The following is a 15,972-nucleotide window of genomic DNA, read 5'->3' on the forward strand; positions in this document are numbered from 1 at the left end:
AAATTTTAAACAATTTAAATAACAAAATAAAAACATATCCGACAAAAAAAAAAAACGCAAAAGATTGTTTTTCATCTAGGTTTCTGATGGTAAAAAAGAAGAAACCCTAATCAAACATTCTTCATATTCTCAAGTTGCCCTGTGTTCTTCTCTCCTCTTCCTATCCCTCTCTCCCTGGAGCCCGATCTCTCTCATCTCTCTCACTGTGGCGACGCACTCAAGCTCTCTTCCTCTCTCGTCTCTCTCTGTCTCCGGTCTGTCACTCAAGGTCGTCATCGCTCTCCGTGTCGTCACCCTCTCGCATTCAGAGGAGGAATTGGAAGCTATGAGTGTCAAGAGTTTGATTTAGTAACTGTATAGCTTCCAATTCCTCCTCTTTTTCCTGCACATCCAGTTTGAATGCTCGCATTCAGTCGCGCTCGTCATCGCCGGCGGAAGCAACAGGTCCCGGGACTGGTCGTCGTCGCTCTCTGTCTCATCGTTGTCTTGCACTCAGTCGCGCGCCTTTGTGGCGCTCGTCGTCGCCGGCGGCAGAAGCAGCAGGTCCCAGGCTGGTCGTCGTTGTCGCCGTCAACTTCCTCCTCACCGTCAGCTTCCTCCCCGCGGTCTTCGTCCTTCGCGTAACCAGAAGCTGCTTTCCGATTTGGTGAGTTCCAACAAATTTACCTGTTCTTTCTTTTACAGTTTTGTTGCTGTAATTATCACCGCACTCTGATCTTGTTGCTGAACGTTGAATGTGTTGCTAAAAATATCACTGAACTAGGGTTTTGTTGCTGAAAATCATCACTGACATGAATTTGTTACTGATTATCATTGAACCTTAAATAATTTGTTGCTGAAAATCATCACTGACATGAAATTGTTACTGATTATCATCACTGGACCTTGAATTTGTTGCTGTCTTACTCAAATAATTTGTATTCTTTATTTTGCTTTTGAATGCTAAACTGTTCTAAAGTATACTATAGATTAGTGAAGAAGATGTAAGTACCCATAATCACCTTGGATCTCCACTTCAGTATATATGTATGTTGATAGATGATTCTGATGTTTACTTGAATTGGGTGAAGTTGGAAGTTATTGTTAAAGCATTGAAATGACTTGAAATAGACATGGATGTTGAGGAGGTGATCTCTTTCTCTCCTCCTTTCCTTACTACTAGTTAGTGACTTGAGTTACGGCATGGTTTTATACTAGGTGCGGTCCATGTCAATTCATGGTTCCCATTCTTGATGAAGTGAGCACTCGCCTTAAGGACAAGATCCAGGTAGTCAAGATTGATTCTGAGAAGTAAACTGCGATCACAATTACAGGATTGAGGCCCTGCCAACCTTCATCATCATCAAGGATAGAGAGCCCTTCGATCGATTTGTGAGTTGCTTTTTTGGTTTGGAATGTTCTTAGATGAGGGCTTCTCTTGCCTTGTTAGTTTTGGTGGAATTTTGAAGGTGATTTATAAATTAGTTTAGTAAAGAGGTTAAGACAGCATTCTAATATCACTTATTGTTGAATATAGTCGACTTGCTAGTTCCAAATTAGGACCGGATGTTTGCACATTCATTGTCTCTAAAACTTGTTCTTGTTGACTTTAACATAATGAAAACATGCTTTGCTTACAAGGTTAAGAATCTAATAAGTGCATCTGTTCAAGAATGTTTAAGACCTTAGTCTGTGGTTGATAGCATAAAATGGTAGCATTATCTTTGATTTTCTAGTAGATTGTCACCTATGTTATCTTCACACTCCTTTTGTATATATAACTCTAAATATATTGAAGTTATACCATTATTTTAAATGTTAAGAGAGCTTCTCTTGCTGAATATATTTACTTGAAAGTTCCCTTAGTGCCCACCAATTTTTTAACACAAAATAGAGTTCTCATGTTGAAGCTGCATCATATATTTTGTTTATTTATAGTTTGCATGATCTTTTTTTATTTATTTGGCTGGTTAGTTTAGTTGATTTTATATATTCTCTTTTTATAATTCTTGAAAACAGTGGCCAGAAGACTTTCTAGTTGAGTTTCAAAGTCTAAAAGTAGGCTTCTCTGTGAAAATGGATCATGAAATTGTTAACTGATTATCAATTTACAAACAGGAGGTTACATCATGACAAGGATATAAATTGTAAATTAGTTAGGATTAATATTAGATGAGAAGAAATGAAGAATTTCTGTCTAAGAGAGTATGTTATTCTTTCCCAACTTGCACATTTTCTCTTTGTGCAATTACAATAATTATTTTTACAAGGATATAAATTGTAAATTAGTTAGGATCAATATTACATGAGAAGAAATGAAGAATTTCTGTCTAAGAGAGTATGTTATTCTTTCCCAACTTGCACATTTTCTCTTTGTGCAATTACAATAATTATTTTCAATAGTTTGCATAAATGTATATCTCTCAATCACCTATGCAATGTCAAGCATTTGTAGTTTAATGTCCATTAAATTGATATAATCCATGAGTTTCTATTTATCAGATTTTCCATTCCTTCAAAGTTCATATTACCAGTTATTAAAAGAATCAACACCACTTATATTCATGTATTCAATTATACACAGTAATTGTCGTTTATGCACCTAAAAGTAAAGAATACGTCTTATTGGTGAGCTCATAGGACTAAGGTTCTTTGATGTTAAATATAATACAGAAATTGAAATACTATTCTGCAGTAGAAACCAACGCTATAATGGAGCAAAAACAAGGCTGATGAGAAAATGATGCGTAAGGCCGAACAACAGAAGGTTATTCCCTTTCTCATTTTAAATACATTTGGATGTCTACTATTGTTAATCCAGTTTCGTGTGTCCAATTTATTCATTGTGCCATTTGGGAGTTGAATATTAGAGGGAAAAGGAAAAACTGGATAGAAGAATTCATGAACTATAATGACAACTTGACGAAAAAGAAGCATTGGAATTGGAAATTGTGCGTCTGAGAGGAGCTGTTGAAGTAATGAAACACATGGAGGAGGATGAATGAGAGGAGAAGAAGAAACTGGAAGCAGTTGAAGTACTTAATCAAACTCTTGTCATCAAGGAGTAAAACCAATGATGGTAAGAGTTTGATTAAGTACCTCAGCTGCTTCCAATCCCTCCTCTGAATGCGAGACGGCGACGACTGACGACACGGAGAGCAATGGCGACCTTGAGTGCGAGACTGGAGTGATAAACCGCTATTTTACGGTTTATTTTGTACTGAATTGAATTAATTTTATCCATTATTCTTACACTTATTCATATAATTCGCATGTTTTATATTTTCCTTCCTGATTTTGTGTTATGATTGAAAACATGCTTTTTTGGCTTTAAATTTGCTAATTTTAATATTCTCTTATTACCATTCGATGCCGTGATATGTGCATTAAGTGATTTCAGGTTTTCCAGGGCAGGAATGACTTAGAGGATAGAAAGGAAGCATGCAAAAGTGGAAGGAACACAAGAAATCAAGAATTTCAGCATCTGGTAACGACGCGCACGCATGGGCGATGCGTACGCGTGACCAGGAATTTGTTCACTGACGCGTACGCGTAGTTGACGCGTACGCGTGACAGAGTGTCACATGCTGCATCAAACAGAAGACGCTGGGGGAGATTTCTGGGGTGTTTTCGGCCCAGTTTCAAGCCCGAAAATGAAGATTAGAGGCTGCAGAGTGGGGGGATCATTCATTCACACTTTCATTCACATAATTTTAGGTTTAGATGTAGTTTTATAGAGAGAGAGGTTCTCTCCTTTCTCTAGGTTTTAGAGTTTTTTAGTCTTGTTTCTTTTCAATTTCAGAATTCTACCTTGCTTTAATTTAGTTTTTTTCTACTCTTATTTGTTCCAACATTTTAGTTATCTACTTCTCTTATTGATTCCTTTATTTTGCTAATTTAGTTTATGAACTCGTGTTACTCTCAACATGTATTAATGCAATTTATGTTTCACGGTTCTTATTGTTCAATTGCCTTGTTATTGTTATTTCCTTGCTTTGGTTAGTCTTAGATTTTGCTATGTCTTGTTAGTTTTCTGTGTTTTTATATTATGCTTTCCAAGTGTTTGATAAAATGTTTGGTTGGATTTTAAATTAGATTTTTATGTTCTTAATTTGGATTCATCAATTAGAGACTCTTGAGTTATCAAAATTTTTTTGTTGATTGGTGATTGAAAGTTGTTAGTTGGCTTGAGATTCACTAACTCTTATCTTTGATGAAACTTGTGAGCTCAAGTTGAATTGCTCACTTGATTTACCTTCAATTGTTAGAGATTAACTAAATAAGAGCAATTTGTAATTACCATCATAATTGATGATGATAATGAGGATATGAATTCTAATTCTCAATCATTGCTAGGATTTTTTCTTAGTTGTTATTTTATTTCCTTATTATTTACATTACTTGTTTCTTATTATAAAATTCAAAAATATACTTTTCCATAACCAGTTATAAGTACACTTCTCTGCAATTCTTTGAGAGACGACCTGAGGTTTAAATACTTCGGTTAATTTTATTGAGTTTGCTTAAGTGACAAACAATTTAAAATATTGATTGAGGTTTAATTGTCGATTTAGACTATACTTACAACGCGATAATTTTTGTAAAAATTTTTACCGACATTTTTCCTCCGTCACGGAGACAGAAAGAGACTGGGGACGAGAGAGGGAGAGAGCTTGAGTGCGACGCTTCAGTGAGAAAGATGAGAGAGATCAAGCTCCTGGGAGAGAGATAGGAAGATGAGAGAAGAATAATACAGGAAAACCTTGAGAAAATGAAGAAAAATGTTTGATTTTTTTTTTTTGAGATGGTGTTTAAAGAGAGGGTTTCTTTTTCTTTTTTACCATCAGAATCTTAGATGAAGAACAATCTTTTGATTTTTTTTTATTCTCAAATATGTTTTTGTTTTATTATACTAATTTATATTTTTTTAAAAATATTTATATCTTTTTTCTTTTATTACTTATATTATTACCATTGCATTTTATGTCGTCCTTAACTACTCTTCTATAATTTTTGGTGACTGTCAGCAAAAATGAAATAGATTTAATTTTTTATTTTTACACATACTATTACCAAAAAATAGATTAATTTTTTTCTCCCACATTTTTTCAACTACTGCTAACGAAAATGGTAAAAAAGAAAAAAGATTCAATTTTTTTCTATTTTCACTTGTAGTAATAAAAAAATATGAGACAAAATTTTTTATCTATTTTCACTAGCAGCTTTTGCAGTCTTTTACTGCAAAAATAAAACTAAATATACAAATGAATATTCCAATTTAAATGGATAAATAATTTTTTTAGAGAAAATTCCACTCCACTCTCCTACGAGATGCTAAAATGACAATTCCCTCCTCTCTATTTATAAAATGTACATTCCCCTCCCTTATAACTTTTAAAAAACCTTCTCTTTAATCTATTTTAATTTTTTTGTGTTAACTAATGTTAACTTTATCCATTTTTCAAAAAAAAAATATTTTTTACAAAAATACTCTTTAGCAAAAATTTTATTTTTTTGTCATTAAATTTTGCTTACCAAAATATCCTTTAATAAAAATTTTTTTATTGATTAAATTATATTTTCATCATAATATTTTTAAAAAATTTAAAATAATAAAAAAAATGTTAACAAAAATTTTGATAAAATTATAATTTAATAATTAAAAAATTATAGAAAGATATTTTAAAAAAAAATAATTTAATTATTAAATTTTTTAAAAAATATTTTGGTAAAAATATAATTTAATTAATAAAAAAATAATTTATTAAAGAGTATTTTGGTAAGCAAAATTTAATAACAAAAAAATAAAATTTTTGCTAAAGGGTATTTTTGTAAAAAATAATTTTTTTCTTGAAAAATAGATAAAGTTAACATTAGTTAACACAAAATTTAAAATAGATTAAAGATGAGATTTTCTAAAAGTTATAAGGGAAAAAAATGTACATTTTATAAATAGAGAGGATGAGAGTGTCATTTTACCATTTCGCAGGAAAGCGGAGTGGAATTTTCTCATTTTTTTATTTAAATGAAAAAAAAAGCCATTCTTTTACCCAAACTACAAAAAAATAAATCTTCACACTTCACAGTTAAGGCTGGCAATTCATACCCTACCCGCATGTATTCAATCCGGTCCAATTCGTTCGGGTAGGATAGACTACCCAATCCGCTACAAATATGATAGGGTACGATCAGGGTATGCTTGCGGATAGGGTAGAGTACAGGTTTAGGGTGTACCCTACCTTACCCACACCTCATATATATTTTATAAAAATTAGGTATATAGTGAATCACAGTGAACGAGCTGTCGCATTCACTCTCTCTTCCTCTCTCAATAACTCAAAACAATGTATGTTATGAGTGATTCAAACCCTCACATACTACCCATCTAAAGCCCCTCAAAAGGTGGTTTCTTCCATACCCAACTAGTTTGAGGGTATTACATACCCTTCCTACATGTTCTCTCCATTGTTAAGCATTGCCTTCCATTTGGATCAAACTGAGGCACATAAAGTAAGTAAAGATTCTTTATTGTTAGATAATGAGGGAAATAGTAAAGATAATGTGATTTGACTACTGTTAACATTGTCATGTTCCATTCAATTGAAGTTTGTAGAAGGAAATTTTACACAAGAAGTATTTTTTTAATATCTTATTTAAAGGATTCAATTGTGAAAGAAAACTGACTTTACTTCTGCTGTAATTGATGAGAACAATCTTTTTTGTGATTGAAATGAAACAGATCATTTCTAAGGGTATATTTGGTTGAGGGGTTAACAATAGGTGAAAATGCTAACTATGACAAGAGTATAAATCATGAACCTAAAGAAAATGATAAATAGAACTTACTGCACTGGAGTCTAGTCCAATTGTCAAAACAAACATATCAGGTCCAAATTTCTGGATTGATGGAATAACCAATTCATTGAGTGCATAAACATATCCATTGTCCCCAGTTCCATTTGATTTTCTTTTTCCAATTTTTTCTCCTTCGATAGCATTAATTTAGAATTACAGAAACAAAGAGTACTTCAAAGAGTAGTAGAAAAAAAAATTAATAGTAACAATTCTTAATAATCGTACAACATAGATACAGGTTATAGCTCATATAAAATTTTCGGTATTGATGATTATAATCTCCTGTTTATGATTTATTAGTTTATACTTGATTATATAGATGTGATGTTCATTTCGAGCAGCTTAACCAATCAATAAAAATTGGTACACAAATTTACCAAAAATTTAAAGTGATATATACATTAAAAATTTGTAAACATACCCTTATTTGTTGTTGATTTTTATAGTCTTTAATCAATAGAAATTTCTTTGAATGATAAAAATGGTTGAAACATTCTATAAAAAAATCTGTCATAACAAAATCCATTCTTACAAAAAGAAAGAAAATTCAATATTCCAAAATATAAATATATAGGATTGTTATAGATTTTAATTTATATATAGAAAGATTCTATAACAATAGATAGCTACCACAAAAAAAAGTCTCATTACAAAAGTACTAGCACCAAAATGACTTATTTATATCATTTATAGTTAACATAATTTATTTAGAATTTTTCCAACTGATGCAATCAGAAGTAACATATACTCTTATTTTTTAACTAAATTCTTGTTCTTTTCCTCAAATTTTTTGTAGTTCTTCTTAGCTGCCTTGATAATGGTGTTTTTTTTCAGATTGTATGACTTCATGATCAAATCTATAGCAATGCGCATCCTAGTTGCATCATCAACCTTCAAATGATAAAACCAGTAGTAAGTCACACTTATGTAATTAGAAATTAAACAATTAGAAATTTATCATGTAATGTAACTTACATAAATGTTGTAATCATCAATCCAAATGCAGTTCTTCATCCAAGTTGCTACCCAAATACCGCAATCAAAGCTATGTTAAATTTTATATGGAAAAAAAAAAGTACTAGTTAGACAATGTGACAAAAGAAAAAAGATTGCTTGACGAACCAAATAAAGAGCTAGAAAATTACGAGTCATTTCTTTGTCTTCCTATTCCGAGAGCTTCCAAAATGGGAAACTCAGACACCTTAGGCCTAATTGTACTCTCAAAATCATAGAAAGAGTCATGTTGAAGCATCCCTTCAAGGTACAAAGCCTAATAAGTGGTTAACATTGAATTAGTGTTTTTATAAATGGTAAAAATAGTATAAATGAAGATGTAAAATTGATGCCATAAATGTTTGAATACAGAAATGATATACCAATTGCTTAATGCTGAATATTTTACTTGCTTTCTTCTTAGGATCTGGGTTGGAATCCAACAAAATTACTTGACACTGATTCATGTCGAAGATAACAAGATACCAATGAAGATTATCTTCATTAACAGGCACATAAATCTGTACATATATACAAGAAATAATTATTATGTTTTGAGTGTGATGGTTAAAAAATATAATTCTATTTATGAAGAGTATTAAAATTTCTATCACGGGAGTGACTTCAATGTGAAGTCTCATATAGTCATAAGACTTATTATCCAAAACAAACTTATTATCACAAGATTCAACACTTTACATGTTGATGAAAAAAGTTGTCAAACCAAAGATAATTATTTTCTTTATTAAGCATGCATAACAAATAGAGGAACAGATATTTATTTAGTAGAAATGAAATTATATCATATGATTTTACCTTTCTAAGGACTTCCACTTTGCCCATAAATGCCTCTTTATAATCCTCTCGAACTTGACTACTTGGGATAGTTCCCGACAATGCCATTTGCTATACAATGAGAAAAATATAATTTTATCAATGTTAAATTGCCAAACTAATATTACATATAAATATTGCACAGAATGAGGATGAAAATTATATATTTTTTTTGGTACAAAAATTTCAAGTTATTTATATAATATAAGCATTTGGAGCACTTATATTACGTTATACAAGCAAGTGTGACAAATATTAACAATTATTGAAATGTTGATTAAAAAAATTTATTATAAATTACAAGTGGCTTACCGAAAAGACTGTGGGCATATACCAATGTCTTAAAACTCCGGAAGTAGTCTTCTCCTCATCATTTAGCATATGAGCATATACGTCCAGTATCTAAATGCATATTAGACATGGTTATATAATGATAATAATAATGAGATTGAATTGATATCCAAAATTAAATCAACTAAAATAACTTACAGTTTGGTCAATCCAACCCTTTGGAATTAAGTTAAAAAAAGAATCTCTGGTTGCATCAAATTTGCATCCTTTTGCTAATATCTCTTGCCTACAATTTGATTAAATATAAAAAAAATAATTTAGCATTGTTGTTCTAATATGATCGTAAGATGACAAAGTACAAAAATAATATTTTTTTAAAATAAGTTACCTCCCAAACTCATTATCTTTATTTGTTCCAAATATGTAGGTTGCAACCATGATTTCAGTGTCATCTAATTCCATGGTAGTTGGCGGTGCAAACAATACTGGTAGCCACTATTAAGAAAAATAAAAGGTAACAAAAATTAAGCCTCGAAATTTAAAATAACTCAAGAATTAGAAAATCTTCAAAAGTGTTTGGACGAATAAAACTTAAGCAATTGACACTCACAAATGGAGCTTCAACCCCAAGATTTCTCGGTTGGAGTTTTGTAAACCCTGGCATCCTCTGATTTATATGATAACCAGTAGGAGATGCGTTACTCAGCAATGATTTGACAACATCAGTTGATGGAGTCTCTGAGACACAAAATTGTTTACCATGTAATTTTTTCGATGACTGGGCTCTAGAAATTTTAGGATTAGTCTTCTTCACACCGAGAAAAGATTTTTTTCTGTCAAAAGAAGGTTTTTTAACCGGGGGAGTGGCCAACTTTTTTATTATCGTGTCTGTCATGGCTTGCTCAGAAGAAAGGTTTTCAAAGGGACTTGCATATGGAGACATGGTCATTGGCATTGAAAGCGATGGATAAGGAGGTGAGCTTGGGTTAAATCCTCCCAAATGATTATAAAATTGTGACGGCATGGGGTGAAAGTAAGGCATCATTGGCATCATAGATTGATTGACAGAGGCCATGTTTTGCAAGTTAGTGACAACTTCTTGCATCTTTATGATTTGTGAGTTGAGCGCATCATATTTTTCACCTTTATTCTCCTACAAAATATTTGGAAAGTGATAAGAAAATGATTACATTAGTATTCCACGAAATGCTATAGACATTTAATCAACTAATTATCAGATGAATTAATTGAAGACTGACCAATACTAAGTGAATTCAACATAACAATCTCAGAAGAGATTAGAGATCACCTTGTTAAAGATGGTTTCACCTGGCACATCCACTTCTTTAGATTTTAATTCCTCCTTATTTTCTACCGTCTTGACGCCCTCATTGAGACTGAAAACCATTATAAATACATAAGTAAATATCAAAATTCTTAAGAAAAATACGGAAAAAAATTTAAAATTCATAGAATCAATTGAAGTGTATTCCAACCTAGACGAAATTTCGATGGCCTCCATCAGAGTGTTCTTCACTTGTGCTTTTGTTACATTTGATTTTTGTTGAGCGCTGCCAAGGTTTTCCCCAATGTCATCAGATGGTGATTGAGGTGTGTGATTGCTTTCAGCTATGACTTTTTTTGAAACGGAGTTGTTAGTTCCTCTTGAAGACATAATTACAAGTAGAAAAAGCAATATGCATATATGTCTGTAAGACATTCGAATTCCACGGTGATAACTGGAAATAATTTCATCCATTTATAGGAAATTTGGAAACTGGATACATGAAAGGTCATCATGTATATGGGTTTCGCATCAATTATTTCTGAAGTAATTTTTCATAAAGCCTGACTTCTCATATTTCTGTAACAAGAAAAAGGAAAGACGGAAGATGAAAGGAGTGATTACAAGATGGAAAATTTACTATGGGGTGAAAGACGGAAGATGAAAGGGATGAGTTAAAGATAGAAAACATACTATAGGGTGAGAAGAGACGTCCAAAAGTTGCTTCTGCATCCTCTTCATTTAATTGTGATTAGGGTATTCAGCATACATTTTTTATACCGTCTAATTAAAAAATAATATTCTATTAAATATAATTAAATGATTTAGAAATAATTTTACTTTACGTTTAAACGGCCAGAAGCACAAGTATCATAGTATTTTAAAACATTAATTAATAATTACCTCAATAATAAAAGATATTAAGCACATAAAATTTGATATATAATTTACATCAATGCTCTTTAAAACTTTACCCACATAGCAAGTTTTCCTGGTTTTATTTTATGTTATATCATACAAAGTTGTATTTTTAATCCTCATTAATAAAATATATTATTTGTTAGGAATTTGTAAACTGCAATGATTCTTTTTCATGTTTTTAGTTTATTGTGAATTAACTATTGAAGGCTTTCTCGCCATAGGATTAATCACATTTTTTTAGCATTTCTTTATCTTCGTCATATGACCATCTCTAAGTTTTTACTATTTCACTTATATTATGAACATAAACAACTTTATTTTTAGTGATAAACCACAAATCAAGTATAAAAATTATCGTATTGATAGATAAGATATGGATTCAATCATAAAAATCTATTATTTATGTCAAAAAAATTTTCATTGAACATGTTTTTCAACATGCAATTGGACTAGCTGTCATTTGCAAAGGGTTTCAACCAAATGAAATTATGTAGAAAGACAGACAGAGAGTAAGGTAGAGTCTATTGAGGGTTAATGAATTGGGGGCGAAACATAATGTAACAGCTTAACTCTACACGTTAAATGGTCCTCTGATTTTAAGAAAAACAAAATTCCTTTTAGTTTGGTATATATTTCAACTCAACTATGTCAGATAAACATATACTCACGTAATTAATATTAATACATAATAATTATTCATACAAGACTTAAATACAACCTACCCCTCTTTAAAAATACAACACTTTACAACATCAAGGGCGAGGAAAAATAAACCCAGAAGCAACTACGCAAACAAGCCTTCCATTCGTCCGTAGCTTTTTGATTAGCCATCCTGTCTGTATCTCTGAAAAGGTTTTTTAAAAACCTTGGGAGTGAGAACAAAGCCACACGTTCTCAGTATGAATTGAATTTTATACAAGCTTTAAAATTCTGCTGTTGCATTTAAAAAAATTCAGAAAACAGACAGCAGCCATGTTTTTTATGAATTCCATAATAATTTCAATTCTAATCCGTTGCTTCTAAGTTTTGGTGAGGTTATGGTCAACATCCCTAAGTTTCAGAATCCAGAAGTTTCAGGTTCATATCACTTCATTTGATTAATTAATTATCAATTGGAAGTGCAGCCCTGTTTTCGTAAACCATCTCAGAGTTTCCAGCAAACAACCTACCTTCCAAGTGATTTATCTAAGTCTACAAAATTGATATGAACATGTAACTTGTACTCACTTAAAATAGACTAATGTATCTTTAAAATTCTTTTGAAATCAACTCAAAATTCTATTTAAATTAAAAGTTATAGCGTCTGGAAGATGGTACTGCAGAACCATAAAACCAGAAAAATCTGCAGCAACCACTAAACTTCAAAAAATCATATCTTCCAAACCACTTGGCCAAAGTGCGTTGAAATTTTTATGGAATATTCAAGACACACTAAAATTTTACAGAAAAATAATTTCATCTAAAAATTAGGTCTGGACTGCTCCCAAAAATTCATTCTTTCTGCTGCCAGTTATGCAGATTTCTACAGAAATTCTGCACAAAATATTTCCAACAACCTCATATACCAAATCATATATTCAAGCCTAGGATTTATCTAAAACCACATTTCTAACTTCTTTTTGACTAACCAAACTTGCCCAAGAACTCTTAATTCAATATATCATAGGTGCAACATAACCATATTATCACATCATCCATTCTTTAGCATCTCAAGTTATGATTCATCAAATAAATTTCCAGCAGCCATCTCAATATTCCATACTCAAAATCATCATCAACAAGTACTAACATCAAAATACACAACATCATCAATCACAGCAGTGACATTATAAAAAATCATAGCTATATGTGCTGAAACTAAATAAAACGAGAATAGGGTAACAAATAAAATAGCAGTAGAGCAAGAATGGAAAAAGAGCAAATTAGAGGAAGGGACCTAGACCATATCAGAGGTACTTCGACGGCTTCCCCTTTTTTCACTGAAACCGCAACGTTGACGATGCAGCAGCGGTGGCGGCTGAACAACCCTATGTCTCTCGGCACCAGCCTCACACGACTCCTTTCCTTGTACTCAAATCCCCTCTCTCCTTTCGCACATGCAACAGACAATGGCGGCTAGCACTAGAGCCTTTGGTAGTGGCGACCGGGTCACGGCGTGACGGCGATGACAGAGCCTTGGCGATGGCGTCGAGCTCGTTGCCTCAGCGGCGTCGTCTCCCTTCTCGGCCCTGACCCGCATCTCCGGCGTCGCAGCAGTGGGCTTCCCTCTGCAGCCATGGGCTCGCGTTCCTCTCTCGCGTTTCTACTCTCGACGGTGACGCGGTGCGTCCACGGGCGATGGCGAGCTGGACGCGACGGCACAGCAACAGCTTCACCCTCATTCCTCCTCCTTTTTCGAAAGCTCTCTTCTTCTGTTTTCCTTTTCTCAGACTTCCCCTCTCTTTCTTTCATCTTTCCACTGTTAGTGTATGTGTGTGTCTTGTGTGGGTGTGGGTAAGAGGGAAAGGGCATGTGGAAAGTGAGCGTGGCTCACTAAGGGGTAAACAGCTGGGGCTTAGGTGTGTGTGAGTTGAGTGATAGGGGGTTAAGGTTAGTGAAATTAGGGTTTAAATTGGGAATTTAGGGATTGAAATAGAATATGAGTTGAAAACTAAACTTAATCAATAAAATTAATTTTAAGAATGTTATCTATATTTTTTTTTGTAAATTATTTATAATTAAATACTATATTTTAAAATTATAGATAAATAAATAAATTTTTCTTTGTTTATAAAATAAGTTCGAAACTAAATATTCAAAATACGTTATATAAAATTTCCATTATTTTTCAATTACTAGAACTTTAAATTATAATTAAGAAATTACTCGATTTTTATGTAAAAATCTCCGAAAATATAATCTTGATTAAATAGAATAAATCGTAAAATAACGTATTATTTAATTTTCGTAAATCCGGGATCTTACACATAAAATTTGTTTGGGGTACAGTAATACACTTCCATAGCAAACACAAGTCACAACTTATAATTATTGACGAATGCATTAATTCTTCTTCTTGTTAAAATCTTGAACTCTTGCATTCCAATAATAGTAGTAATTTGGTACATTAGCGTGTGATGGATTTATCTGGAACATGGGTGTTCCACCTCCACTGTATGAATAACAAGGTGGCATGGGATATCCATTAAAATTGGGGTACATAGGTAATCCATTCATGTATTGAAAATTCTCAATACCCTTTGTAGAGGATATGGCACCATAAGTTCCAATTTCGGTGGACACTTCTTGATGATCTTCTTTATTTGGTTTTCTACTCTGCTAAATAAATATAAAAAAAATAAATTATTAAAAACATTTTTCATAAACTATTCCATCAATACATGAGAATACAACATGGCAAACAAACCTTTTCGATGCGATTATTATCTAACCGCTTTCTTTTATTACTCTTTTGGACACTTGAAATTCTATCTTTCTTTGTGTCCTACATGCAAAATTATAAAAACTATCAAAAAATCTCTAGCAGTTCAAATTATATTATAATACACAGTTATATACCTCAAAAGCAGCTTCAGGTGCATTTATTTTTGTTTGTGCACTAGGCTTTTCTGTTCTGTTATCGTTGTAGTGGTTGCTTTGAACTTCTGTAGATTGGACATGAGGCTTATTCACTTTTTTCTGGATATTTTCAAATAAATCACTACGTCTTTTGTTAAATTGGTGTATTGTTTCCTCAGCAGACATATCCTGTAATACAATATGTTCCAACAACACATAAATTTTAAAAGAAATAGGTAGTACAGAAAAGAATGCACCCTAAACAAAGAAAAATTAATAATAGATATTACCGTAACACTATTTGATTCTGTACTTGATTGGTCATTGTCAGTATTCAATTTATCTTCGTTCAAACTTAGTGAGCATTCTCCACCATATAGTTTTGGACACCTACGAACCGTATGACCAATCCGTTTACAATGCGAACACTTACGGGCCTTAGCAGTCTTGGTTGTTTGACGTGGGGCTCCTTTTGTCTTCACAACACTTGGGTCACCTACCAAGTTGGCGGTAGAAGGAAGCTTCTCATTTGGATTGTGTCTTTTATGGAGTTTCATAATCAATCCAAAAATGTCTTCTCTTATTTCCATGAAGTCATCTCGATGTTTCGATGCTTTATCACATAGTGAAAAACAAAGCGTCGCTAGAGCACCGTACCTAACACCAGCAATCTTTTCAGATTCAATATCCTCGGCGGTAAGTGAACTAATGTATTCTTTTTTAGCATCTTTCCTCCACCTCTTGTGAATAAGAGTATTAGGAATAGTGACAATATGGTCATGTCTCATAGTACAAAAAATATGGGAACAAGGGATACCACGGCTCTCAAATAATCGACAATCACAAGCAAAGTTGTTAGTGCTTCTATCGTACCGAACCTTATATTCAATAGCCGGCTCTTGATATTTGTTCATTCTCACCTCAATGATATTAGCGTCAATTGAATGGCCGATAACGTTTAGTTTACTTGCTTCTAGTATCTCATTTCTTACCTCTTTAAACATATTATGGGTAAAAATATTGGCTGCTTCCTTTTCGATGTCTTCGAAACATGTAGTTAAAACTGGACTTGAGAACAATGACTTAAAATCAGATAATAGCTCATTTGTCCGATATTGCCTCACTGCCTCGTTAAGATTATGCATCAAATCCAAAAGATAACATTTTTTACCAATATAGTGCTTTATCAACGAATGAATTCCTTCACATTGTGACGTAGTCCTAATTCGACCAAAAAACGTGTCGTTCAAATATGC

General features: G+C 32.5%; 1 protein-coding gene and 1 long non-coding RNA gene across 3 annotated transcripts; one reads left to right on the forward strand and one right to left on the reverse strand.

Annotated features, from left to right (window-relative positions):
* LOC107625038 lies at positions 47 to 3,237 on the forward strand. 2 transcript variants are annotated; one of them, XR_001617047.2, is made up of 4 exons: positions 47 to 646; positions 1,198 to 1,371; positions 2,675 to 2,746; positions 2,850 to 3,237. It is a non-coding gene; the product is annotated as an uncharacterized LOC107625038 (long non-coding RNA). The 2 variants fall into 2 exon arrangements; XR_002357172.1 differs by having other exon boundaries at positions 93 to 646; positions 2,675 to 3,237.
* LOC107625037 lies at positions 7,388 to 13,751 on the reverse strand. The gene is made up of 12 exons (XM_016327567.2): positions 13,101 to 13,751; positions 10,449 to 10,587; positions 10,262 to 10,349; positions 9,563 to 10,105; positions 9,341 to 9,447; positions 9,151 to 9,238; positions 8,974 to 9,063; positions 8,644 to 8,733; positions 8,211 to 8,348; positions 7,980 to 8,104; positions 7,810 to 7,879; positions 7,388 to 7,725 (listed from the first exon to the last, which is right to left on the reverse strand). The coding sequence occupies exons 2-12, from the start codon at positions 10,472 to 10,474 to the stop codon at positions 7,585 to 7,587; spliced, it is 1,506 nt and encodes a 501-aa protein (XP_016183053.2). The 5' UTR covers positions 10,475 to 10,587; positions 13,101 to 13,751; the 3' UTR covers positions 7,388 to 7,584.

The sequence above is a fragment of the Arachis ipaensis genome, chromosome B02 (genome assembly GCF_000816755.2).
Source record: "Arachis ipaensis cultivar K30076 chromosome B02, Araip1.1, whole genome shotgun sequence".
NCBI classification, from domain to species: Eukaryota; Viridiplantae; Streptophyta; class Magnoliopsida; order Fabales; family Fabaceae; genus Arachis; species Arachis ipaensis.